This window comes from Haliotis rufescens, unplaced genomic scaffold (assembly GCF_023055435.1).
Source record: "Haliotis rufescens isolate VD_foot unplaced genomic scaffold, xgHalRufe1.0.p SCAF_3, whole genome shotgun sequence".
Lineage (NCBI taxonomy): Eukaryota > Metazoa > Mollusca > Gastropoda > Lepetellida > Haliotidae > Haliotis > Haliotis rufescens.
This window is the reverse complement of record NW_025964001.1, coordinates 52,931,440-52,957,541: the sequence shown is the minus strand read 5'-3', so window position 1 is coordinate 52,957,541 and position 26,102 is coordinate 52,931,440. Positions and strand designations below refer to the sequence as shown.

The 26,102-nt window shown below is 41.9% G+C and overlaps 1 protein-coding gene across 5 annotated transcripts in view; it reads right to left on the bottom strand.

The window, feature by feature from the left end:
- The window catches only part of LOC124141951 (WD repeat-containing protein 64-like), a 79,506-nt gene that overhangs the window by 9,521 nt on the left and 43,883 nt on the right, over window positions 1-26,102 (bottom strand). For 2 of the 5 annotated variants that reach the window (XM_046510144.2, XM_046510141.2), the window contains exons 15-31: window positions 24,006-24,129; window positions 22,718-22,881; window positions 21,596-21,760; window positions 19,510-19,652; window positions 19,233-19,364; window positions 18,471-18,579; window positions 17,092-17,200; window positions 15,711-15,889; window positions 14,850-14,955; window positions 13,822-13,883; window positions 10,238-10,350; window positions 6,093-6,210; window positions 5,423-5,517; window positions 4,340-4,436; window positions 3,385-3,465; window positions 2,028-2,141; window positions 307-414 (exon numbers count right to left, since the gene is read on the bottom strand). In XM_046510144.2, coding sequence (XP_046366100.2) covers window positions 307-414; window positions 2,028-2,141; window positions 3,385-3,465; window positions 4,340-4,436; window positions 5,423-5,517; window positions 6,093-6,210; window positions 10,238-10,350; window positions 13,822-13,883; window positions 14,850-14,955; window positions 15,711-15,889; window positions 17,092-17,200; window positions 18,471-18,579; window positions 19,233-19,364; window positions 19,510-19,652; window positions 21,596-21,760; window positions 22,718-22,881; window positions 24,006-24,129 — 2,019 coding nt within the window. The remainder of the gene's footprint in view (window positions 1-306; window positions 415-2,027; window positions 2,142-3,384; window positions 3,466-4,339; window positions 4,437-5,422; window positions 5,518-6,092; window positions 6,211-10,237; window positions 10,351-13,821; window positions 13,884-14,849; window positions 14,956-15,710; window positions 15,890-17,091; window positions 17,201-18,470; window positions 18,580-19,232; window positions 19,365-19,509; window positions 19,653-21,595; window positions 21,761-22,717; window positions 22,882-24,005; window positions 24,130-26,102) is intronic. The other 3 variants (XM_046510146.2, XM_046510143.2, XM_046510145.2) reach the window with 2 other exon arrangements.

The window sequence follows — 26,102 nt, the reverse complement described above, 5'->3', positions numbered from 1 at the left end:
TGTTAAGGACTGGGAGCTATGGTAATCTTAGTGCTGCTGTTACAAGGGATGTTAAGGACTGGGAGTTATGGTAATCTTAGTGCTGCTGTCGCAAGGGATGTTAAGGACTTAGAGTTATGGTAATTTTAGTGCTGCTGTCGCAAGGGATGTTACGGACTGGTAGTTATGGTAATCTTAGTGCAAAGCTCACTTTGTGAGACAGGGCCCTAGACACAGTCTTTGTCTCCCGACTGGTAGATGTACTTGCCAAGAAACATGTGATTACAGACAATTAATCAATGTACGTGTGATACCAATGTCACTCACCACTCGTCCCACAGATTTGTCAGCCACACGACCCAATGACTTGGCTCCCTGCAGAGCAAGATACACAACTTTCATACGCGGAATATATTTGAATGGCTGGCGTCGGGACTGGCGGTGAAACAAAATGGCAGCACGCAGGGTGAATTGATACATTGGGACAGTGGGTGGGTTATGTTAGTTCAGTCCCAACAACCGCCACACAGTGGGGCAATGTGAGTACCGATGTGAGTATGAATGTGAGTACCAATGTGTGTATGAATGTATGTACCGATGTGAGTATGAATGTGAGTATCGATGTGAGTATGAATGTGAGTACCGATGTGAGTATGAATGTGAGTACCAATGTGAGTATGAATGTGAGTACCAATGTGAGTATGAATGTGAGTACCAATGTGAGTATGAATGTGAGAACCGATGTGAGTATGAATGTGAGTATGAATTTGAGTATCAATGTGAGTACCAATATGAGCACCGATGTGTTAAATCGGTGGTATCATATCAAATAATTACATGACATCAATATCAGGAGTATCCATTGATATAGTGTGATAAGTTTTATCAAAATTGTGATATGAATATGATCAACATAAATTATATTATCACATTGTTATAAGCAACAAACAATTAACACAGTTTCAGGAAAGCAGCATACACATAGTTACAATTGTATTAGTAATCATAATATGGAAGCGAGTACCATAGATTGTACATGTGAGGGGTGTATAAACATTCAGTAGATTACAATAACATTCATAAAAGGTGCATATAATGTTCATGATTACAATTGAAACGAGCAATTAATCAATCATTTTCAACCACAAGCACACACAATCAGTTGTTGGGAAAATGTGATAATAGAAGCACAAGAATGGATAATGTGCAGTGATGCAAGCGGTAGGAGATGTTGTCATGCATGAGTGGAAGCAGCCAGGCACAGCATCATCAACACAGTAACACGGGCAGGTTGCAGGGAGGTGCAAGTGAGTTGCAAGTGAGTTGCAAGATGTAGCAGGGCAACCAGACACAGGAGACACGAATATGAAAAACAACATAAAACAGTGTGTTAGCATATCATGGTTCAGCTTGAGCGATCATATTCATGGCCTTTTCAAGGACGCGATCAAACGATTCAAAAGCTTAAGATTGCTTTCAAACATTTATTTGTACATTTTTACTTTATTTCATTGTCAGAATAGTTCAATTTGTACATCCAAATACACTATTAAAGTCCTGATGTAGAGTGTTTCAATATTAATTATTGATCGAATTACGGAGTATTGAGAAAATATAATTGTACTCTGTCCAAATAAAAGCCGAGTTAACAATGGTTGCCGCATTCAAGGCCTTTTCAAGATATTTTATCTCATTTTAAGGCTCTTCATGACATATTCAAATTCAAGGCCTTTTCAAGCCTGTATGAACCACCACCATCATAATCAGGGGGCACGGGTGGCTCAGTTGTCTAAGGCACCCCAATTTGGCACGCCAGAAACCTATGATTGTGGGTTCGAATCCCGGTTCGTGCCGATTATGTTTCTAGGTTTGTCAGCACCATACCCATGCTTGTGGGTTTCACAACCTCTGAGACCTGCATCACTTCGGGCTTTCCTCCCACATTAAGCTGAAACGCTGTGATATAACTGGAAATATGTTAAAAGCGGCGTTAAAACTCACTCACTCACTCATCATAATCATCCTAACAACTGAACAATGTCTCCCACCTTCATTGTCAAACCGGTTCCATACATTGATGGCCGACCATGGAAGTGTTTCTCATCTTTGGACATGACGGAGTCGCTGATCACTGGGGTCCGAGGCCTTTCTGGCGTTCTCACCTGTAATACAAGTTCAGGAGGTCAGACAAACTTCTACATAAGGTCATACACTTAAAGAAATTTGGTTTCCAGATTCAAACAACCCTAAAAAGTAAAAAGGGAGAAAAAAGTACCATATTTTCTTGAGTATATTGTGCACTTCTTGTCCAAAAAACACAGTTGTGTAGAAGGGGGTGCGCATTATACACGCCATAATGAGTTTTGATGTTTTTTCCCCCAACGCAAAGACATTACCGTGAGCACGTAATACTGGAAATACCATGTCAACAATTCCATACGTAACCTGAAAAGCACTGAGTTTTTTTGTTCTTTGCATGTTAAAAGGTAGGCTGCTGTAAAGTATGACAGATACCGTATTCGACGTAATAAGCGCCCCGCTCTAATAAGGGCCCACAGCGATATTTGCTAATATCTTGGCAAGTGAACAATCCCAATTAACACCCCTTCCGATTGATCAATGTACACAAGACTTATTTATTCGTGTATAATATGCACACGTGTGTTATATACACCCTTAATTATGGGCAATTAAATTCAGGAAAAAAATATCTGTCGTATATAAACAGTTCAGGCCATCTGCATAAACCACAAAATTTATCTTTCAACTCTGGTTTTTCCACCAAAAATCATAATCTAATAAGAGCCCCCTATTTCTATTTTTGAGAGCGCCCTGGGCGCTTATTATGTCGAATACGGTATTTTGTGTAGTGAGATATAATATGAATAGAGATAACACATGCATATTCTGACATTGTATGTTTTATTACTTGCTTCACAAATCTAACAATTAACAGTGTGAAGAAAATAGTAACTCCAAAGTGACACATGTTCAACAGCCCACAAATGCTTGGGAGACATAGAAAATACTCAAAAGTTGGACGGAAAACCTTTCAGTCAAGTGAGCTCAAAAGCAAAGTGAAACATATTAGAATTTGATTTTGATTTTCGTCCTAAGCACCCATTTTTAAACAAAGACAAATTAATTTGAAAGGCTCACCATTATAATGTCTCTTATATCAACCAATGCATTAAGTCAAAATATCAGTAAGCCAACTAATAAAAAATGTTTGATAAGAAACAAGGTCAAAATTAGTGAAGCCTGTTTTTGTCATGTTTAATATTGATACATAGATTAGTGTGATCCCACAATGAACTGCCATGCCATGATATAACTGCAACATTGTTCAAAGCAGAGTTAAAACAAAATCCCTCACTCACTCACTCACTCTCAAACCAAACTCACCCGATACACTGGTAGAGCCCTGAATACAGCTCCTTGCATCTTCTCTCCTGTTGTAGAGCTCTCGAGATGATGATTGTAGGCCTGTAAACATGTTCACAAACGAAGCTCTAACACTCATCCAGCACGCAGTTCATCTGGATGTCAGCCATCTCGAATATCAGACACGCCATGCTCAAGGGTAAACTGATTTAATTTTGGTATTTTTTACAATTAGGCTAAGAAACCTGATAATGTTGATGCTTGACAGTGTAAATATTAATGTCAAAGCCAGAGAATAATCAGTCTCAGTTATCTGCCGAAAAAGATTCCATTGGGCGTAAAAAGGCAAAAATAGTGGTGAAAGTTATATGAACGGATCACTGAAGATCAGTGATGACACCAGGTGTTTGTGGCCAGGGTAGGCATGTTCTGCCCTACGGGTAGCACCCTCACATTACAATTTGGATAAAACAGGAAGTGTTTGTTTGTTGCCAAGCATCAGACATCAGTACTCCTGCCATGTGACGGCGGTATTCAAAGGGGAAACATAGGTTCTTGAGGTGAGGTGAAATAGGGTTTAACGTCAAGTCCAATATTATTGCACTTATATAGCAACGTGCATGCACGTGTATGTGTGTGTGGGTGGCTGCTTGTACCAGTCCGGACTGATGCCGATTTAAAGTGCTAGCTCACTGAGATACCATGCCGCAGTTTAACATGAATACCCCACTCAGACACAGTATACTGACTCCGAGCTGACCAGACCTTGTTTTCGCCCCTTAATGCCGAGCGCCAGGTGGGGTAACAACAAGTACAATCCATCTTTTGGTATAACGCGGCCTGGGATCGAACCCAGGACCATCCGCTCTCCGGGTGGATGTTCTACCACTAGACCACAGAGGCAGTCTCTTAAGATGCAGATGGACATGAGAAACACACATACTAATATGGATTTCCTCAGAACAAATATCTTTACCCTTGGTTTTATGAGAGCCTTAAAGAATTTCTTGTCTTCTGGTTGTGCTGGCCTTGATTTTGGCCTCAAATACGCTGATCTGCGAAATGGGCGCCATCTGAATAGAAAAAAATAAAATAAAATTGAAATATAAATTATACTGGGAGGTGGCAGGAATGATGATACTAACTGGTAATATTTTCCTTATGCGTTCAAAGCAGCCAGGCAATATAAGTGATGCCATGTCATTTTATTGGCACATCAAGCATTTTTTGTGTGCTTCCATAAATGTTAAAACATTAGGCCACGCCCACTGGTGTAATACCTTTTTCTGATTGGCCTCCATAGGTCATGTCATTCTAATTGGCCAATCAGTGTCAATGCTTCTGATTTTTCTGTACAAGTGAGCGAAACATTCAAACCAGCCTATCTGATTCTTGGGTCTTTAAGGGCGGTCGGGTAGCCTAGTGGTTTAAGCGTTCACTCGTCACGCTGAAGACCCGGGTTCAATTCCCGACATGGGTACAATGTGTGAAGCCCATTTCTTGTGTCCCCCGCCGTGATATTGCTGGAATATTGCTAAAAGCGGCATAAAACCATACTCACTCACTCACTCACTTGTGTCTTGAAAATGAACCAAAATTAAACTTCTGAATGTAAATGAATAAGACCATGCCATAATATTGTTGTAGATATTTGATACATACTGTTGTATCTGAGTGCAATGGCATGGACACCCAAAATGGAGTACCATCGAAGGCTTATTTGTGTTCTGTGTGGGTTTTCATGTGTACAAATCAAAATTACCAAATTGAGGTGGTGAAGAATCGTTTCAGAAAGTTAAGCTCAAGACCCCATAAAACCTTCAACTATACATCCGGAGGTCAAATTTTACTAAGCTTTCACAAACAAATATCCAGCCGAACAGGAATTTGAACCCACAATCATAAGTTTCAGGCGCTCAGTCACAGGGACACAAGTCTGTACAGTGAATTGCCCATGTCCCCATTATCTTAACAGGAATGTACTGATAAAGACGAAGATAGAGTTAATAAGCAGAAAACAATAAATAATGATTTTTGTTTCCAAACAGAGTGAACTCACTTCTGTTGATTAAAGATGAGAGGATACTCAAACTTTTGAACAGTTCTGATTTTCTGGGTAGCACTTTTCCTCCGAGTTACCGGAGCTAGAGGTTGCTGCGAAAGAAAGTTGAAACAGTTTTACTTCATTCATAAAAACCATAAAAGTCCTCAAATTATACAAAGTGTTAAATAAGTCTTGAACACCATTGCATTTGTATTTTTTATTCTTATCTGAGAACTTTAACCTTATTTCCATCCTCAATGCTTCCCAGTTTGTAGCGGAGCTTCTGGTATCTGTTCTACACACTGCTTCAGTGTCTGGCAATAGTAGGGTGCAATAACGTTCTTGCATGGAGAAGAGCTCACTTGCCTTCCAGGAGTCATAAATGGCCTGATTTCATGAGCTTACAACCAAAACATGCATCACTGCTATACCTGTTTTGTCTTGACACAGACTTAATTATGCGGACAGACCTATAAGACTGTAGTTTTTTAAAATGTCATGGTTGAGTTGAGGTTAAATACTCAATGAGAACTCTTTTAAATATTTTAAAAGTTTAACAAACATACTAAGAAAAACATTTTAAAATATCATTTATATATTTTACTCTTTGGAAAATGTGAACAGACTTGTCCATAAATGGAAAAAATGAATTGACATGGCCTAAAAAAAGCTAAAGATGTCTCACCTCTGTAATATCATAAGGTAGTGTTGGGGACCCAGCTGTCTCTTCCGTAGCGGGGAAGTTGAACGGCCGATGCTGGCTGAAGAACCCTACAAACTTGCCCTTGTTTCCCCACCATACCCTGCAGGAGAAACACCAGGTTAGTGAGGGCAGGGATGCCATACATGGGCTTCAGGAGACTTTTTAAGCTACAACATTTCTTCTTGTTTAAAGAAACAAAAGTCTGTGAACAATTTAAGTGTATTCATGGGTCATGCATTGTCAAACATAGTTGTGCTAAAGGGTATAGTATGAGCATAAACAATCTCCACTTTCTTTTTGAACTTTTCTTTGTATTTGTCATTTAAAACAAAAGATCTAAAATTATCATCACCAGCTTTCAATCACCATGTGTCATGCCCTCATTTCCCCAAGCCCCACCCCCATCTTCCTGACCCCCATCTCCACAACACCCGTCTCTCCAGTCCCCACAATCCTGACCCCCATCTCCACAACACCTGTCTATCCAGTCCCCACAATCCTGACCCCCATCTCTACAACACCTGTCTCTCGAGTCTCCACAATCCTGACCCCCATCTCCACAACACCCGTCTCTCCAGTCCCCACCTTCCTGACCCCCATCTCCACAACACCCGTCTCTCCAGTCCCCACAATCCTGACCCCAATCTCCACAACACCCGTCTCTCCAGTCCCCACAATCCTGACCCCCATCTCCACAACACCTGTCTCTCCAGTCCCCACAATCCTGACCCCAATCTCCACAACACCCGTCTCTCCAGTCCCCACAATCCTGACCCCAATCTCCACAACACCTGTCTCTCCAGTCCCCACAATCCTGACCCCCATCTCCACAACACCTGTCTCTCCAGTCTCCACCTTCCTGACCCCCATCTCCACAACACCTGTCTCTCGAGTCTCCACAATCCTGACCCCCATCTCCACAACACCCGTCTCTCCAGTCCCCACCTTCCTGACCCCCATCTCCACAACACCCGTCTCTCCAGTCCCCACCTTCCTGACCCCCATCTCTACAACACCTGTCTCTCCAGTCCCCACAATCCTGACCCCAATCTCCACAACACCTGTCTCTCCAGTCCCCACAATCCTGACCCCCATCTCCACAACACCTGTCTCTCCAGTCTCCACCTTCCTGACCCCCATCTCCACAACACCTGTCTCTCGAGTCTCCACAATCCTGACCCCCATCTCCACAACACCCGTCTCTCCAGTCCCCACCTTCCTGACCCCCATCTCCACAACACCCGTCTCTCCAGTCCCCACCTTCCTGACCCCCATCTCCACAACACCCGTCTCTCCAGTCTCCACCTTCCTGACCCCCATCTCCACAACACCTGTCTCTCCAGTCTCCACAATCCTGACCCCCATCTCCACAACACCTGTCTCTCCAGTCCCCACAATCCTGACCCCCATCTCCACAACACCTGTCTCTCCAGTCTCCACCTTCCTGACCCCCATCTCCACAACACCCGTCTCTCCAGTCCCCACCTTCCTGACCCCAATCTCCACAACACCCGTCTCTCCAGTCTCCACCTTCCTGACCCCCATCTCCACAACACCTGTCTCTCCAGTCTCCACAATCCTGACCCCCATCTCCACAACACCTGTCTCTCCAGTCCCCACAATCCTGACCCCCATCTCCACAACACCTGTCTCTCCAGTCTCCACCTTCCTGACCCCCATCTCCACAACTCCTGTATCCAGTCTCCACAATCCTGACCCCCATCTCCACAACACCTGTCTCTCCAGTCTCCACAATCCTGACCCCCATCTCCACAACACCTGTCTCTCCAGTCCCCACAATCCTGACCCCCATCTCCACAACACCTGTATCCAGTCTCCACAATCCTGACCCCCATCTCCACAACACCTGTCTCTCCAGTCCCCACCTTCCTGACTCCCCTTTTTCCACAACACCCGTCTATCCAGTCCCCACAATCCTGACCCCCATCTCCACAACACCCGTCTCTCCAGTCCCCACAATCCTGACCGCCATCTCCACAACACCCGTTTCTCCAGTCTCCACCTTCCTGACCCCCATCTCCACAACGCCCGTCCATCCAGTCCCCACAATCCTGACCCCCATCTCCACAACACCCGTCTCTCCAGTCCCCACAATCCTGACCCCCATCTCCACAACGCCCGTCCATCCAGTCCCCACCTTCCTGACCCCCATCTCAACAACACCCGTCTCTCCAGTCCCCACAATCCTGACCCCCATCTCCACAACGCCCGTCCATCCAGTCCCCACAATCCTGACCCCCATCTCCACAACGCCCGTCCATCCAGTCCCCACCTTCCTGACCCCCATCTCCACAACACCCGTCTCTCCAGTCCCCACAATCCTGACCCCCATCTCCACAACACCTGTCTCTCCAGTCCCCACCTTCCTGACCCCCATCTCCACAACACCCGTCTCTCCAGTCCCCACAATCCTGACCCCCATCTCCACAACACCTGTCTCTCCAGTCCCCACAATCCTGACCCCCATCTCCACAACACCTGTCTCTCCAGTCCCCACAATCCTGACCCCCATCTCCACGACGCCCGTCTCTCCATCTCCCTTCTCCCATCTCCTGGAACCTGATGTTCCCAAACCTCACCTACCCATATCTCCCCATCTTCCCACATTCCAACCCCCCTTGTTCCCATCCCATCTTCTCACCTTCACAATGCCTATGTTCCCACCTTAGATCCATCAAATAATGCGTGCTGGGATTCAAAACTACCAAGGGTCACATTGAGACAAATCTAGGAAGGGAAGGGACATAACTCTGCACAGCGAGGGGAATGAGACTATTGAGAGTTAAGGGGCTGTTTGCAAGTAAAAGTCTTTGAGGAGTACCAAGGTAAACTCCTCACCGCAATAGCCAGTTCGTGGAGCTCTCTATACTTTTGCTGCCACCAGTCACAGCTCCCCACTGTGCTTAGTGGCCTACAACCTTGCATGGAGTTGAACTCAAAACTGACTGACCGTTATTACCCATAGTGTTAGAAATAACAAAATTCATAAAAATTGTATGTGCACTAGTGCAAATATCACTTCTCACACACCAGTGTCATCTGGATGGCATTGTTGACGTCATTCAAATCTTATTGTGATGTTAGGTTGGAATGAAGTCACACTAGAAATGACATCAAAGCTGAAGATTGTTGATGTCAAACGACAAATTGTGGTTTTCTTGGACAGCGGTGGTGATCAGTGCATTTTTTAAAAGAGCAGCTCAAAAGGATTGAAAAATAATTGGTAATTACGAAATTATTACACTCACATGTGTGTCATACTGGTTTTACAAATAATTGTGTGAGAACTCATGTATGATACCGGGAAGGTAATGAAGGTGTCACACTGGTGGCAGTGATGATACCTGGAGAGTAATGAAGGTGTCCAGACTGGTGGCAGTGATGATACCGGGAGAGTAATGAAGGTGTCACACTGGTGGCAGTGATGATACCGGGAGAGTAATGAAGGTGTCCAGACTGGTGGCAGTGATGATACCGGGAGAGTAATGAAGGTGTCACACTGGTGGCAGTGATGATACTGGGAGAGTAATGAAGGTGTCCAGACTGGTGGCAGTGATGATACCGGGAGGGTAATGAAGGTGTCAAACTGGTGGCAGTGATGATACCGGGAGAGTAATGAAGGTGTCCAGACTGGTGGCAGTGATGATACCGGGAGAGTAATGAAAGTGTCACACTGGTGGCAGTGATGATACTGAGAGGGTAATGAAGGTGTCACACTGGTGGCAGTGATGATACCGGGAGGGTAATAAAGGTGTCACACTGGTGGCAGTGATGATACCGGGAGGGTAATAAAGGTGTCACACTGGTGGCAGTGATGATACCGGGAGGGTAATGAAGGTGTCACACTGGTGGCAGTGATGATACCGGGAGGGTAATGAAGGTGTCACACTGGTGGCAGTGATGATACCGGGAAGGTAACGAAGGTGTAACATGCTGAGAAGGAGCTTGCTACAAACAGTCACAAGGGAGACAAATCTTGGAATGTAAGGGACACAACTGTATCCAGCAAGGAAATGAGGGTAAAGGGGAGGCATTATGTAACTGGAGTCTTGGAAGACTTCTACAGAGAAGTCAATTACAATAATGAATATGAAATCATGTCTTACCTGACAGACCCATCAGATGACCCAGACAGGATAGACTTCAGGGAGTCCACATAGACAAGGGAGACAATCTTTGTCAGGTGAGCTCGCCAGCTCACAATCTGCTTCAGTTTTTCCTGAAAACACAAATCAACCAAATCTGAAGCCTGTTCTTGTTTGAAGAATGCCAAAACCTTTGTAGAAGTCAAATATGTAACTTAGAAAGGTTTGTGTCTGTGAATACTTGTGTTTGTGAATGTTTTTATTGTTTATATTTTGTGTCCTGCATGTTGACACATAGGCTGCAGTTATAGAACTGTTTCCACTGACTTAAACCAAAAGACGATAACTTTTCTAAATTTATGGATAAACTGACCAGACCTAAGGGGACCACTGAAATATGATATTGATATTAACAGGGAAGAAGACTCCAAACCAAAGGGGTTTTCGCAAATCGGATATCTGTATCAACCAAGTTTGTGGATTGTGGATTAGTGTGCATTCCCATTTCTTTTGCAGCTCACTTGGGAACATACAAGCCAAGGTGTCAAGCCAGGGATAACTGATCAATTGCACTGTTCATATAGCATTTACTTTGGCCTCTTTGATGACAAAGAAACCAACCTGATGCCAAATAATAAAAATGAAATTGAGCTAAAACATTCTTAAAGTTAGGCCAAAGAAGCTCCTATTAATCTTAAGTGTAACGTGCACAGGTTACCCAGTCGTCTGAGGCACTGCAGTTCACTGTGCAGAGTTGCGCCCCTTAAGCATGCCAGAAAGCTATGATTGTGGGTTCGAATCCTTGTTCACCCCAATTATGTTTCTAGGTTTGTCAGTACCATACCCTTGCTTGTGGGTTTCAATGAAGTGGCAAAAGTCTGAGACCTGCATCACTTCAGTCTTTCCTCCCACACTTAGCTATAATGCACTGTGATATAACTAGAATACCATTCAAAGTGGCGTTAACCAACTCATTCACTCTTACTTACTAGACTTACAACAATCCCCTCCGCCCTCAATGTTTAAGTTACACACATGCAGTAAGAATATTGCTGTAATGTGCAACATTCTCGGCTAGGCTGCAGAGCACTGGACGTTTTCCCCCATTCACTTTCATGCGGGTATTTCTGTCTTAAAGTAACAGTTCTGCACTGTACTTTTGGTAGGCTTATGGTTTACTCGGACATGAGTAATTTAGTAATCAAGCATCATCACCATTCTCTGAACTTCGAAGATCAATTCATTAATGTGTATTTGTTTGTTTGTTGTTTAAGGACACACTCAGCAATATTCCAACTATATGACAACGGTCTGTAAATAATCGAGTATGGACCAGACAATCCAGTGAGTTACATCATGAGCATCGATCTACACAATTGGGATATGATGACATACATCAACCAAGTCAGCGGGCCTGACCACCCGATCCTGTTAGTCGCCTCTTACGAACTTCAGTTATGACTATCAGCATCATATTTTATGTCAATAAAATGCTATTAAATTTAGAGATTTCATAATATTAAACAAAAACATACTGATTTATTTTTAGATTTATTAGCATTAGGAAAGCATTTTTTTCAATTTGGACTACCAGGATGAGCCTCCATACTGAGAAGCATCAAACAAATATGGCTGATGGGTATCTGGTGACTGCAAATATACCATGTTTTTCTGCAAAATAATCCACATAGAGAACATTGATTAGGAAGGAATGAGTCAATAAACAGAATAAATCTATGATGAAATATCTTCATACAAATCAAGTTCCAGTCAAAAGATTCATTTATTTGTCCAAATTAATTGCTTTTATGAAAATTAGGCGCTAATGAAAATATCTTTGAAATTATTTTAAATTAATTGATTTCAGAAAGGTCAGTTCGTTTTGCAATGAATTCTTAAAAATTAAATTAACTGCATTCTAAAACTTTGAGTAATTAATTTTTGTCCCTGAACTCTGAAGCTAAAAAAACCGATTTCAAAGTGAGGAATTGAGACAACGTTACTGTAACTATTCATTAATTTTATTCATTAATACTATATCATAGGAGCTATCTATTCCAATGCATGTTCTTTTATCACTAAACATAATTAATTTGGATTTCACACAATCAATGCTAATTAAGTTTCACTGATAATACTGCGCTGTTGAAGAAAAATTCAAAAACAGAATAACATCCATATGTCTGCCTTATTGTTTTTTCATAGGAAACCACATCATTATGTTTCATATTTGACAAAAAAGTCTACCTCAATTTAAAAATGATTAAAAAAGGCTGCTTATTTAAATTACTTGAACTCCTTCTTTACATATGGCAGGGTTTTTAAATCTTAAATTTAAAGACAAAACAAAAGAAACAAGTATTAAAATAATATCCTGAATCCTTATGTTATTAATTTTGATTTAAGTTTTCTTACTTAATACATATAAAAGTCAGTCTAGAGTTTTGGTTTTGCCTTTGTATCTTGCCATATTGATTGACCAAAATAATTATAACCAACATGACTGAGAACTGGTGCTCTTGGGTCAATCTCATTAAAATCAGATCTTAGTTATCGCTACTGCTAAACAAAGATCTGAGGACATCCAATTACAGGTCACGTCAAAATGACCTTTGGCGAATTTTGACCGATGAATGAAATGACTGACAAGAAATCAACATTAGCTAATCAGAAAGCAGCTTTCTCAAGCTTTACGACACTAGTTTCAAGGTGGCGACTCGATTAGAAATTTTAAAACTGATAAAATGAACATTCTGGAATGGCTTACAGATGGCCCAGATTGTATGGATATAATCATAAAACCTGTAACTGCCGTTCGGAATACCCTCTGTAAAATATTTCGAGGTTGCATGATTAGAAAACACATTCCGTCTGTCACTTTCATGATCTGGTAAGCGACGCTCTGAATGGTTGGATGAACGGTATCTGGTAAGCGATGCTCTTATTGGTTGGATGAAAAGTCGTTCTGACGTGACCCGTAATGGTATGTCCTCAGATCTTTGTTTAGCGATAGCGAGAACTAAGATCTTATTTTAATGAGATTGCTCTTGGGTGAACTTCTACCATGTATCCTATGAAGTTCCTTGTTTTGGCGACAGACAACCTGCCCCATGGGTGAACTTGTACCAGGTGATGTATCTGACGTCCCTTGTTTTGCAAAACATAGATGATTATTTAGAATATTGCATCCTATAGAGGGATGTAAACATGGCAGGACAACACAATTCTCAGTTTGTCAATAGTCAATAATTAAATATTTACTGATTAGGCTTTTTATTATTTTATCCCTAGGTTTACAAACCAGACTGACATCGTTCATCTACTGGGCAATCTTTACTGAAATGTTCAACATTTCTACCCCCTTCCAGGGAACAGGTGGCCTTGTTGTTTAAGGGCAGAGTTGCAACCCTTAGGCTTATGATCTTGGGTTTCAATCCCAGATTCACTGTTATTATGTTCCTAGGTTTGTCGGCACCATACCCTTGCTCATGGGTTTCTAAGCCCTGTTTATCTTCAGCCTTTCTCCCGCATCAAGCTGACATGCCAGGACGTCGCTGAACACTTTTCAAAGTGGCATTAAAACCCAACTCACTCATTCCACTTACCGGTTCCTCAGACTCGACATCTTCCAGGAATCCTTTCACATCCCACATTGTGATGTATCCCTCTGCAAACAGCAATCAAGAATCTTACCACAACATGATCATTTAAAGTGGGAATACTCTTTATTCCTCCAAGCATCTTAAGAGCATGAATGAGTGAGTGAATGCAGCCTTAACACAGGATGTAAATCAAGACAAACAGTTGGTTGATAGCAAGAGTAACAATCTGAGAATTTCCATCTTCCTGAGGCAAGGGAGTTAACTGGCTGTAAAAGTCCAGTTTCCAACCTTGCCAAACTAGGCCAGAATTTCATGGCTCGATCATATCGCCACCAGTGGCTATTTTAAGTTATGTCCCTTCTAAGACTCCCATATGGACCAATCAGATTCCACCTCTCATATCACTTGCATTTGCTTCAAACAAATGGATGGCACCCAGTGAAGACAATCGCATCAATAATCAAGATCTTTATTGTAGCATGATGGGTCTTTCTTCGCTAAGTGCATCAAATCATGTGTGCATCTTGATGAAAAAACATAAAGATTTGGAATATATATGTTCACGCTAAAATGGCGGTACATATCCTGCAATCGACCGAAATCTGCACGGCAGTTTACGAACTGGATGTCGATTTCATGCCTAGTTTAGCAAGGCTGGAACTTGGACTTGTATAGTCAGTTAACTCCCTTGCATCGGGAAGATGAGGAATTTCCAGTTTATTTCAATAAATAACAGCTGTAATTATTACATATTTACACTTGAAAAATGAATAGCACCACTATTACAATAAAAGAAGAAGAAATAGTTCAAAACCTTTCCGTGGTGTGTTGCTCGACTATTTGTATGCAATGATATAATGATGTGTGTGTTTTCTTTCAGATATTATCAACCTTTTCATAATCAGAAAGTGTCTGAGGGACTGTCTCAAAATGTAATTAAATATTTTTATGCAACATATAACTTTTGAACTGGTCCCTGACCCTTCAGTATCTTCACACCCACCCTCATCCTCATGAAGCAAACATCTTACTCTGATCTCCTGTGATGATGCAGTCAACATCCTCATCACAGCAGATTGCCGTGACAGGAGTCCCTTGACGCCGTGTCATCGGCGTGATCTCTCGCATAATCTCTCCCTGCAGACACAAAACAGTTGCTGCATTTGGGTAGTGTTCAACAATCACAGTACATAAAGGTTATACTTGTACACACAAAGACAAAAATGATGCATGTCTGGCAATTATCCTTATTCATCCCAAAAAATGGAAATCTAAAAAATCTATTGGTACACTCTGATTGTCGTACTTTTCTTAAACCCTCCAAACAATTTATCAGGTAACAATTTTGTACAATTGCATAACAAATGAGAAGGTGAGCTGAGGTTACACAATTTAGGCCAGTACAAGTAACTCGGTATTCGTAATATTATATTGCTTGTGTGGATGAGTAAGCGAGTTTGGTTTAACGCCAACTTTAACAGTATTTCACTTATATCCCAGCGCATCAGCTTAATGTGGGAGGAAAGCCTAAGTGATGCAGGTCTTGGACTAGCATGGATATGGAGCTGACAAACCTAGAAACTTAATCGGGGTGAACCGGGATTCGAACCCACAAGATAAGGTTTCTGGACTGCCTAAGGGACCCAACTCTGCACAGTGAATTGCAGTGCCTTTTGACGATGAGGTCACCAGTGCTCCCTATTACATGTGTGGTGGCGGTTGGGGAGCCTAGTGGTTAAAGCGTTCGCTCGTCATGCCGAAGACCCGGGTTTGATTACCGACATGGGTACAATGTGTGAAGCCCATTTCTGGTGTCCCCTGCCGTGATATTGCTGGAGTATTGCGGCGTAAAACCATACTCACTCACTCACTATTACCTGTGTGAAACTTACCTCCATATTCCAAAATCGTATGTGTGAGTCTTGATGTACAGTGACAATGACAGGGTCAAACGTCTCCACTATCAGGGTGGCGTCGGGGTCTATCATTGATTTCTTCTTCTCCTCATCCGCATGCCGGACTCGCTTCTTCTTCTTCTCCCTCACCTTCTCCTCATTCTTCTCCTTGGGAACTACAATGAGTGAATGTTGTTTTTACACTGAAGTCAGCAATATTTCAGCTCATGTTGCATATATTCTACATTCCTATTCACAGAAATACTATTCAAAATTGGATAACGATATTCTGAGTGTGGGTTGGGAATAAATCAGGTTGTAAGGTGAAGTGAAACGTCCATTTCAAGATTATTGCACTTATATATTCGTGTGTGCGTGCATGCGTGCATGCGTGCATGCGTGCATGCGTGTGCTTCTAATAGGCCGGACTGATTCGATTTTATAGTGCTAGCCCACTGAGATACCATGCCGCAGTTTTAATATGAATGCCCCACTCAGACACAGTATACTGACACCGAGCCGACCAGTCCTTGTTACATCCCCTTAATACTGAGCACCAGACAGGGTAACAACAAGTAACATCTTGTAACGTATTTAGGTATGACGCGGTCGGGGATCGAACCCACACCTTCCGCTCTTCAGGCTGACGCTCTACCACTAGACCACGGAGGCGGTCCCTGACTGGTTGTTGGGAGATGTTGTTGTACCAATAGGTTGAGATTTGGGCCAGGCTTGACACTTGTTTTAACTTCAATTCAACATAAAAAAATAGAAGGGGGTTTTGTCTCCCGACTTTCTTAAGAGTGTGAGCTAGCACAATATCCCTATGAGGAGTTGAGTCGTCTTGTTTAGACTATTTGTTTATTGCCTTTATGAAGAAGGGTTTATGAGTAATATTTTTGTGAGATCTCGGGTGACAAAATTTGGTTTTACTTTAAAAATGAATGACCTACTTCCAGGGTGATCACGATGAAAGTAATTGGACACCTCATCAACTCCATGCTTGTGAAACCATTGCTTGAGAACTTATTGTTTTTCAGTCACTTCTTACAATCATTTATTTGTGTTTTATGCCCTAGCGATGCCTGGAGAGCCAGTGAGTTGAACCTTGCTTTGACAAATGCAGATGTGGCTGTCCACAGACATGTTTGATGACCATGAGTAGAGTGTTGACATACTAAGAATCAAAATCAGGGTGGATTCAGGATTCAAACCCATAACAATCAGATCCTGACCTGAATAAGGGAGGCAATAAGGCATTGCTGTGCCTTGGATTTCCCATGCTCCTGAAAATCATGGAGAATATAACATCATACCTAGAGCAACCCCGATCTCTCGCTTCAGGCCAAGAAAATATTAAACACATCGACCGACTTACATTCAGGTTGTTCGTCCTGTTTCTCCTGTCCTTCGTCCTCTATTTCTTTATTGTCCTTCTGTCTATCTGACCTGGATCCATCCACCGGATCACTCTTGTCTTCAATAATCTACATTTCAAAATTAGTGAATATACACCGTATTCGACATAATAAGTGCCCAGGGCGCTCTTAAAATTAGAAATAGGGGGCTCCGATAATTGTAGGAAAATACTAATAGAGTCAGCTATGATTGAAAGATTCATTGCCACAAAAAACAATGGTCTATTACAATTTGAACGAAAATTGGGAAAAATCCTACACAAATTAAAATAATAATCATGCCCCGTACAATAACGCTATAGATCAGTAACGCCTCAAATAGCAATACTATCATAAATGCTCATATCTGACTATCGGTACTTTTCATGCTTTTCTTGAAACATATCATGTGTATAAATATATATTTTAGTTATACATGCTATATTTATATCACAAGAAACGTACATCCATGTAACGTATGTTCACTACAATTGATTAAACCTACTGTACAACCTTGGAACCTGATGTACAACCCTTTGAAAGGAATAAAAAATGTCCCCCAAAAAAGAAATAGGGGGCTCTTATTGGAATATTTTAGTGAAAAACAAGTGAGTTGAAAGATCGTAAATTTCGTGGTTTATGCTGACAGCCTGAAATGTTTATATACGACAGATATATTTTTCCAGAATTTAATTGCCCATAATTAAGGATGCATATAACACACGTATTATACACAAATAAATAAGTCTTGTGTACATTGATCAGTCGGAAGGGGTGCTAATTGGGATTGTTCACTCGCCAATATATTAGCAAATATCGCTGTGGGCGCTTATTACTTAACATGTATTACAAACAAATTTTTTTAAAATAACTACAAATATGATCAAAAAGGAAACTGTCTTATAAAAATAAAAAACGATAACTATCCACCCCACCCCCCACCCCGCATTTTAGGCCAGGGGGATAAAAAGGCACAATGTTGAAAGCCTCATTCAAAATGTCTCACCAGACTGCTAGGATATTGCTAAAATTATGGTCACGATACTTGGGTCACCATACGACACAGATCCTGATACTTACACTGTGCCAATGTTTCCATGTGGGCTGGCTACCAAAGTAGGTGGTAACCAACCAGTTTGTGTTAAGCATCAGGACTGGTTAATCTAGTTCTAAAAGTATTATCCAATCAGATGTTATGATCAGTTGTGATAGGCTGTAACGTAACACTACCTCAAGAAGTTAGGTATGTTGCAGATCTTAAAACTTAAATTTATACATGGGAGGATATATTGTGTTGTGCATCAACACATGCACTATCAGTTTCAAAATATTGAAACACAATTGTATTGTGAATAGTTACATTGATGTGTTTGGAGTCGGAGTAGATTGATGCTCGTGAGGGCTGCTGACTGCCGCCTGAAATACTCGTATCCTCGTCAGCATCCACCTGATGCCCCACCGTCAGGCCTCTGTGGATGGAGAGACATTCACTGATGCTGTACTCAGCCAAATCATTCTGCCTCGTGCAGCATCGGGATAGATTTTGAACCATTGAGCATAATTAAATTGCATAGTTTTGTATAGGTATTTATTATCTTTTATTCCCTTGGATTCTGGTCTATTTCCTTTTATTAAAATATTCTGCTTATTTTGGCCAGACCAATTTAAATGATTTTTTTAAGCTATTTTTAAGAAATAAAAAAATACATTCCGTAGCATTGTAATCCTATCTAGTAACCTTTAAGGTGTCTTCATGGTTTGGGGGTGAAAAGTAACAAGTAATTGATTTGGTGTGGCCCAAAATAATAATAATTGATACACTATCACTCGCACCATTTTTCAAATGCTGAGATACTGTTCTGTATTTCATGACACACAAAGAAATAATAATTCATTTTCAAGTTTTCATTAAGTGACAGTAATATTATAACTGTGTTTTATTTACGTGAGTGTGAAACAATGCCCAAAGCTTCAGCAACCCACTATCTCTCACGGGTATCTTGGTACCAGGCAAACCTTTTCTGAACAACTCGGGTATTTTTATTTTCCTATTTTCTTTCAAAATGAAAGTTCTATAAAAGCCTTGCATTAACAATAAGAAACCTATACCATCACAACTTACTTGATGTAATCAGGGTCCAACTTGCGGACTTTGTGGACGAGAACCTTGATGTCATTTACCCGGCGTTCTCCGCTCTGTTTTAATCGACGACGACTCTGTGCGCTCATTGCTTCAGGGGGAGGTAACTCAAACCTGTAGACGAAACATGTTCATCATCATCATCATCATCATCATCATCATCACCGGTACACTCACATTTTGGCCACCACAGCCTTCTCACCACCACCGCTGCCATCATCATCATCATCATCATCATCATCATCACCGGTACACTCACATTTTGGCCACCACAGCCTTCTCGACATCCCAGAGGATGACGTTCCCATTGCTCATCCCCGTGGCGATAAACGTGGCACTTGAGTTATTTCCATCAGCCACTAATGCCATGCAGGTCACTTCATTCGCCATCAACACATAATCCTGAAATGAGTGAGTGAGAGAATAAAGTTGGCTGCCATTCTGAAATATAATCATGCTATATCAGGGCATCCTTGTGAATATAATACACCTAGAAGCAGGACAACTGAAGTTTGGTACATTGAGCAGTGTTCCATGCCATCAGCGTGGAATGATTGGCTGGTCTCACGGATGAGGCTTATAATTGATCAGTGGATTTAATGGTTATTAGTGGACAGTATTTTAGTAATGTCATAGTCTCTATAGTATCACAGAACCAATAATATTTAAAACAAGGATGTGTTTTTACTCCCCTTCTTTTTTTGGATACATTAGTCCAAACTGTTTCCATGGAAATACCATAAATTAAAAAAGGCAAAAAATGCAACATATGAAAATGCAATATTTGAGAATGAGGTCATTGCATATCTATAATTGTACGCAAAAATATTCATTAGTTAGAGAGTTATGGCTCAGAAACGAAGCCTAGAGTTGTTTAAGCCTTGATTGTTTCCATGAAAATGTAACAAAATAAATTGAAAAATATTAAAATAGCAAAAGGCACCAGTTGAACTGATGAGCAATGCATAAGCCAAGTTTTGTTGAAAAACATAGAATGGTTTTCAAGTTATGGCTCGGAATAGAAATGGAACATCACCATCAAATCCGATGAGAAGGGAGCCAAAAACAAAACACATCTCCAATCCCTTTGGGGGAGACATAAAAATAAAAATAAACATAAAAAGTCTATAATATGTTGGCAAACCTACAATTCCTCTGTACAAAATCACAAAATTTAACAAATTAAAACATTTTCATTCAGAGACTTAATGTAAGTCTAGTCTAGCTTGATCTTGTAGTGAGTGAGAGAGTGAGTTGTGTTTAATGCATTCGCATTCATCATTTTGCTCTGAAACAATACCTCCCTGCATTAAGATCTGAGGACAAATCCACCGAAGGACACTGAACAACCATTCTAAGTGACAAATGTCATCTTTCTAAAATGATTCAGCTTCATTTATTTACCATGAAATATCGGGATTGATGTTTCTAATACCAGGGCATGTGAAAGCGTGACTTTTTGAAAAATAGGGGATAAGGCTTAAAATAAGCAGAAAAAATTACTCAGCTTGCATTTGTATGGTTTAATGATTCAACCATAAAACTGAATATCAAAGCAATTCATAAACATTGAAAATCAGACATCAACATAAAAAAATACTAAAAAATAGAACTTCCATAACTCATCAGTTAGATGTATTTAAGAAAACATTTAAAAAACATATAGTTTGTCAACTTTGGTACCTACTAAAGCTTACAAGGACTTGTGTTAATTCAGCAAAACAGCTAAAAATGACGGCTGAACAACTTAGAAAATGTTACAAAGGAAGAACCTTGAGCACATCCCTTACCAAAATGACAGAAAGTATACTGCAATCTTGGTAAAATATCTACAACAATTATCTACATTCGGAACTGGTCATTTTATGTTTGTTTTCTGGATATAGAAATTACATTTGCTGGTCCAAATGAGTGGCTTACCCATATCAAAAATTTAGAAGACGTGCAGACTGGCTGATTGGGTGAGTAGAAACTTCCCCTCATGTGACCTGCTGCAGCAGTGCCCTCAGAGAGTAAAAGTGAGTGAGTGAGTGAGTGAGTGAGTGAGTGAGTCTGGCTTTACACCGCGTTTATCAATATTCCAGCAATATCACAGCAAGGGACACCAGAAATGGGCTTCACACATTGTACCCATGTGGGAAATCGAACCCGAGATTTCAGTGTGATGAGTGATACTTTAACCAATAGGCTACCCCACCACCCCAGAAGGTAAAAGATCTGATTTGAATGAAATTGGGTTTAATGCTGCCTTTCAACAATTCAAAGTGATGAAGACGATGAAGATGTTTACAACCCGTACCTCACATCATCATCATCATCATCATCATCATCAGAAGTGTTCCTACCTTCTTGAAGACGTTGGTGATGCCAGACCCTTCTCCTATAGCAGGCAGTGGAGGAGACCGGAACGGGTCGGGGGAGGAGGTCGAGCAGATGCTGACCTCCCGGGTCATGTAGTAGATGTCACTGAACTCTCGGGTCACAGACAGGTCGTTGTTGTCCCCAGCATCCTGGCCAAAACAATGGATGGAGTGAGTGAGGGAAGGAGGGGTGACAGGGGGAATGATTGACTTGGTGTTTGTTTGTTGTTTAATGCCGCACTCAGCAATATGCCAGCTATATTCCAGGTGGTCTGTAAATTACTGACTCTGGACCAGACAATCACTGAGTGGATGAATGAGTGAATGAGTGTAGTTGAATGAGTATTTGATGGGGTGGGTGACTGAGTGAGTGGGTGAGTGAGTGGATGATATAGAGTGAAAAGGGTGATTTGGCGAGTGATTGAGTGAATGAGTGAGTGAATGGGTGAATGAGTGAGTTGATAAACCTGTGGGTTGGTGAATGAGTGAGTGAGTGTATGAATGTGTGAGTTCTGAGATGGTTAATGAGTGAATGAATTATTGAATGAGTGAGTGTGTTAGTGGGTGAGTTAGCGAGCCTGACCACCCAATCCCATTAGTTGCCTCTTCAGACACTCATAGTCGTCTTTTACGCAAGCATGGGTTGCGGAAAGCCTATTTTACCCCAGATCTTCACGAGTTAGCGAGGTAGTGAGTGAGTGAGGTAATAAATGTTTGAATGAGATTGGTTAACTGAGTGAGTGAATGAGATAGACAGTTAATGAGTGGTTGTGAGTGAACCGGAGTGTGAGTGAAGGCAGTGAATGAATTTCACACAACAGGGAAATCAGGCCTGGATCAGGCAAACAGATGGATGATAGCATGAGCATTATATTAATCTTTATACCACCCAGGGCATATAACGCAAGCTACACAGAACCTATTGTGAGAGAGCCAGTTCTAAGCCATTTGCAGCAATATTCCAGCAATATCACGGTGGAGGACACCAGAAATGGGTTCCACACATTGTGTGTGGAGAACAGAACCTAGGCCTTCAGCGTGATGAGCTAATACTTTAACCCTAGGCTTCCCCGTGGCCTGGAACCTACAGGGCTAGCAAGCGCCTACCAGCAGCAGCCTGATCTTGTTGTTCCAGCCGGCAGCAACAATGATGTAGTCATCCCTGTACTTCTTGTATATCAACCCAGTGATGCTGAAGTCTTCCTCAGTGCCTCGTCCTGACTTGGACTTGATCTCCTGGCCGGCACCAAAGTCCCAGATCTTGATTGAACCTGCAAAATCAGGAACCCTTTTGGATTTGTGTGCAACTGTGGGAACGTGTGTCACTTCTGGTCACCTTTAATTGTAATGATTTTACCTACAATTGAATATCAAAATCTGTTATCACAAATATGATGAGCTAATAAATAAATATACTGCTGTCTCTTGTTAAGTTGCAAATCAAGGGACTGGGCCAAAAATATCTACTTATCCAGTTTGGGACTGAACCAAAAATATCTACTTATCCAGTTTGGGACTGAACCAAAAATATCTACCTATCCAGTTGGGACTTAGCCAAATATATTTACTTAACCAGTTTGGGACTGAACCAAAAACATCTACTTATCCAGTTTTGGACTGAACAAAGAATATCTACTTTCCCGGTTTGCCACCTTAAAGTGTTTCCCTCTTCTATTTTCCATTCTACACTTCGAATATCACCAAACAAGGCGCAATTACAATAACAACATAGTAATTGTACATGTTCAAGTTCGATAAGTTCAATAGTTCTTTCTAGATAAATGACCAGTTTGCTTTATAAAACTCAGGGGACCAATGAAATTTTTGACCTGCACCCGTTTCTTATTTACTTGATTCTAGTTTATGTGGTTCCATATGATGATAAATTAAGGTCAATAGGACATGGTGACAGTTTCTATACTCATCCATTTTTTTTTAGTAATCTGGTTTCAGATTTACAAGTTTGACGGTATGTACAGCCATAAAATTTCCAGGTCCAATGATGTGATTCGAAACACAGACCTTCTGATCTTAGGTTGGACACCTTTTCCACATGACCAAAGGGGTTGACCCTGTCAACAAGCTGGTTGTCAACTGTGGGAAGTCTCCATGCCCAGCTAAATAAGTTTCCCCATTTACAGAGGCACATCTCAGGGTGCATAGTAGGGTACTGAGACTTATTATTTGTCAAATTTGATATAAACGTGCTGAGCCCATTGTTGGGCGCCTGTTATCAGATTCGAACAATCAACCTTTTCTCCCATGGTTAGACACATTGTCCACATGACCAAAGAGGTTAACCCTGTCAGCAAGTTGACAATTAAGATAAGCACATGATCTGTGGGATGACTTCACACCCTGATACATGTATACAAAATATTCACTGGTAACATACCATCATATCCTCCACTGACTAGCCTGTACCCTGACTGGTCCAGCGTAAGTGCCGTTATCTCAACCCCGGGGCCGTGAGCCTCTGGGATAGAGTAGACAAGCTTGCCTGTCTCCATCTCCCACACCTAGAACACATCACACACATCAATAGGAGGTCTGAGGTCCCACCCCGGGGGCCGTGAGCCTCTGGGATAGAGTAGACAAGCTTGCCTGTCTCCATCTCCCACACCTAGAACACATCACACACATCAATAGAAGGTCTGAGGTCCCACCCCGGGGGCCGTGAGCCTCTGGGATAGAGTAGACAAGCTTGCCTGTCTCCATCTCCCACACCTAGAACACATCACACACATCAATAGGAGGTCCGTGATCCCACCCCGGGGACCGTGAGCCTCTGGGATAGAGTAGACAAGCTTGCCTGTCTCCATCTCCCACACCTAGAACACATCACACACATCAATAGGAGGTCCGTGATCCCACCCCGGGGACCGAGAGCCTCTGGGATAGAGTAGACAAGCTTGCCTGTCTCCATCTCCCACACCTAGAACACATCACACACATCAATAGGAGGTCTGAGGTCCCACCCCGGGGGCCGTGAGCCTCTGGGATAGAGTAGACAAGCTTGCCTGTCTCCATCTCCCACACCTAGAACACATCACACACATCAATAGGAGGTCCGTGATCCCACCCCGGGGACCGTGAGCCTCTGGGATAGAGTAGACAAGCTTGCCTGTCTCCATCTCCCACACCTAGAACACATCACACACATCAATAGGAGGTCCGTGATCCCACCCCCGGGACCGTGAGCCTCTGGGATAGAGTAGACAAGCTTGCCTGTCTCCATCTCCCACACCTAGAACACATCACACACATCAATAGGAGGTCCGTGATCCCACCCCGGGGACCGTGAGCCTCTGGGATAGAGTAGACAAGCTTGCCTGTCTCCATCTCCCACACCTAGAACACATCACACACATCAATAGGAGGTCCGTGATCCCACCCCGGGGGCCGTGAGCCTCTGGGATAGAGTAGACAAGCTTGCCTGTCTCCATCTCCCACACCTAAAACACATCACACACATCAATAGGAGGTCCGTGATCCCACCCCGGGGGCCTCGAGCCTCTGGGATAGAGTAGACAAGCTTGCCTGTCTCCATCTCCCACACCTAGAACACATCACACACATCAATAGGAGGTCTGTGATCCCTGTGGGTCTCTGCGATAGAGTAGACAAGCTTGCCTGTCTCCATCTCCCACATCTAGAACACATCACACACATCAATAGGTCTGTGATCCTCGGGGGCCGTGAACCTCTGAGCTTCCCAATCTTTGATTTCCACCAATTATATAATCCATTCTCTACTTCCTAGTTCTGAGTTTCTGAGAGTGTCATGCAGTGTAATGGTTCATTTGAAGATAAACTAAACAAGTACCATATTTTCTTGAGTATAGTGCACACTTATTCCCCCCAAAATACAGCTGTGTAGAAGGGGGTGCGCATTATACACACCATAATGAGTTTTGAGGTTTTTTTCCCCCACGCAAAGACATTACCTACCACATAACACCGGTAATCTTAATCCCTGGATGTAAAAGAATGCCTAGCAGAACAAAAAATACAATCTAAACGGTAGATGAACATGTCTGTCGATTTTGTATATCAAATTTCAAATTTGTACTGGCCAAGTTTCTTATCACCCATTCATTTCCTGGAATTCCCTGAAGGAGAACGATGTAATTTTTTTCTGCGCATAATGTATGATTTTTTTCCCTCAAAATACTGAATCTGCTAGAAGGGGGTGCACATTATACTTGGGTGCGCACTATACTCAAGAAAATATGGTAGGTGTCAATGAGCATCAATGTACTGAAATATCACATGGAACTTATAGACTGTCTTCAATGATGGGGCATCAAATTTTCAAAATCAAACACTCATAATGTTTATCAACATTGTGAAACAATAAAACATTTAGCTAATTCTGAGTGGCACCATATTTCTATGTGCGCACAAACAGCCGTCAATTAGACATGATACTAAAGAATGCTATAACGCCAGATTGGCAGAATTCTATCTGTTTTCTTTGTTTGTTTGTTGT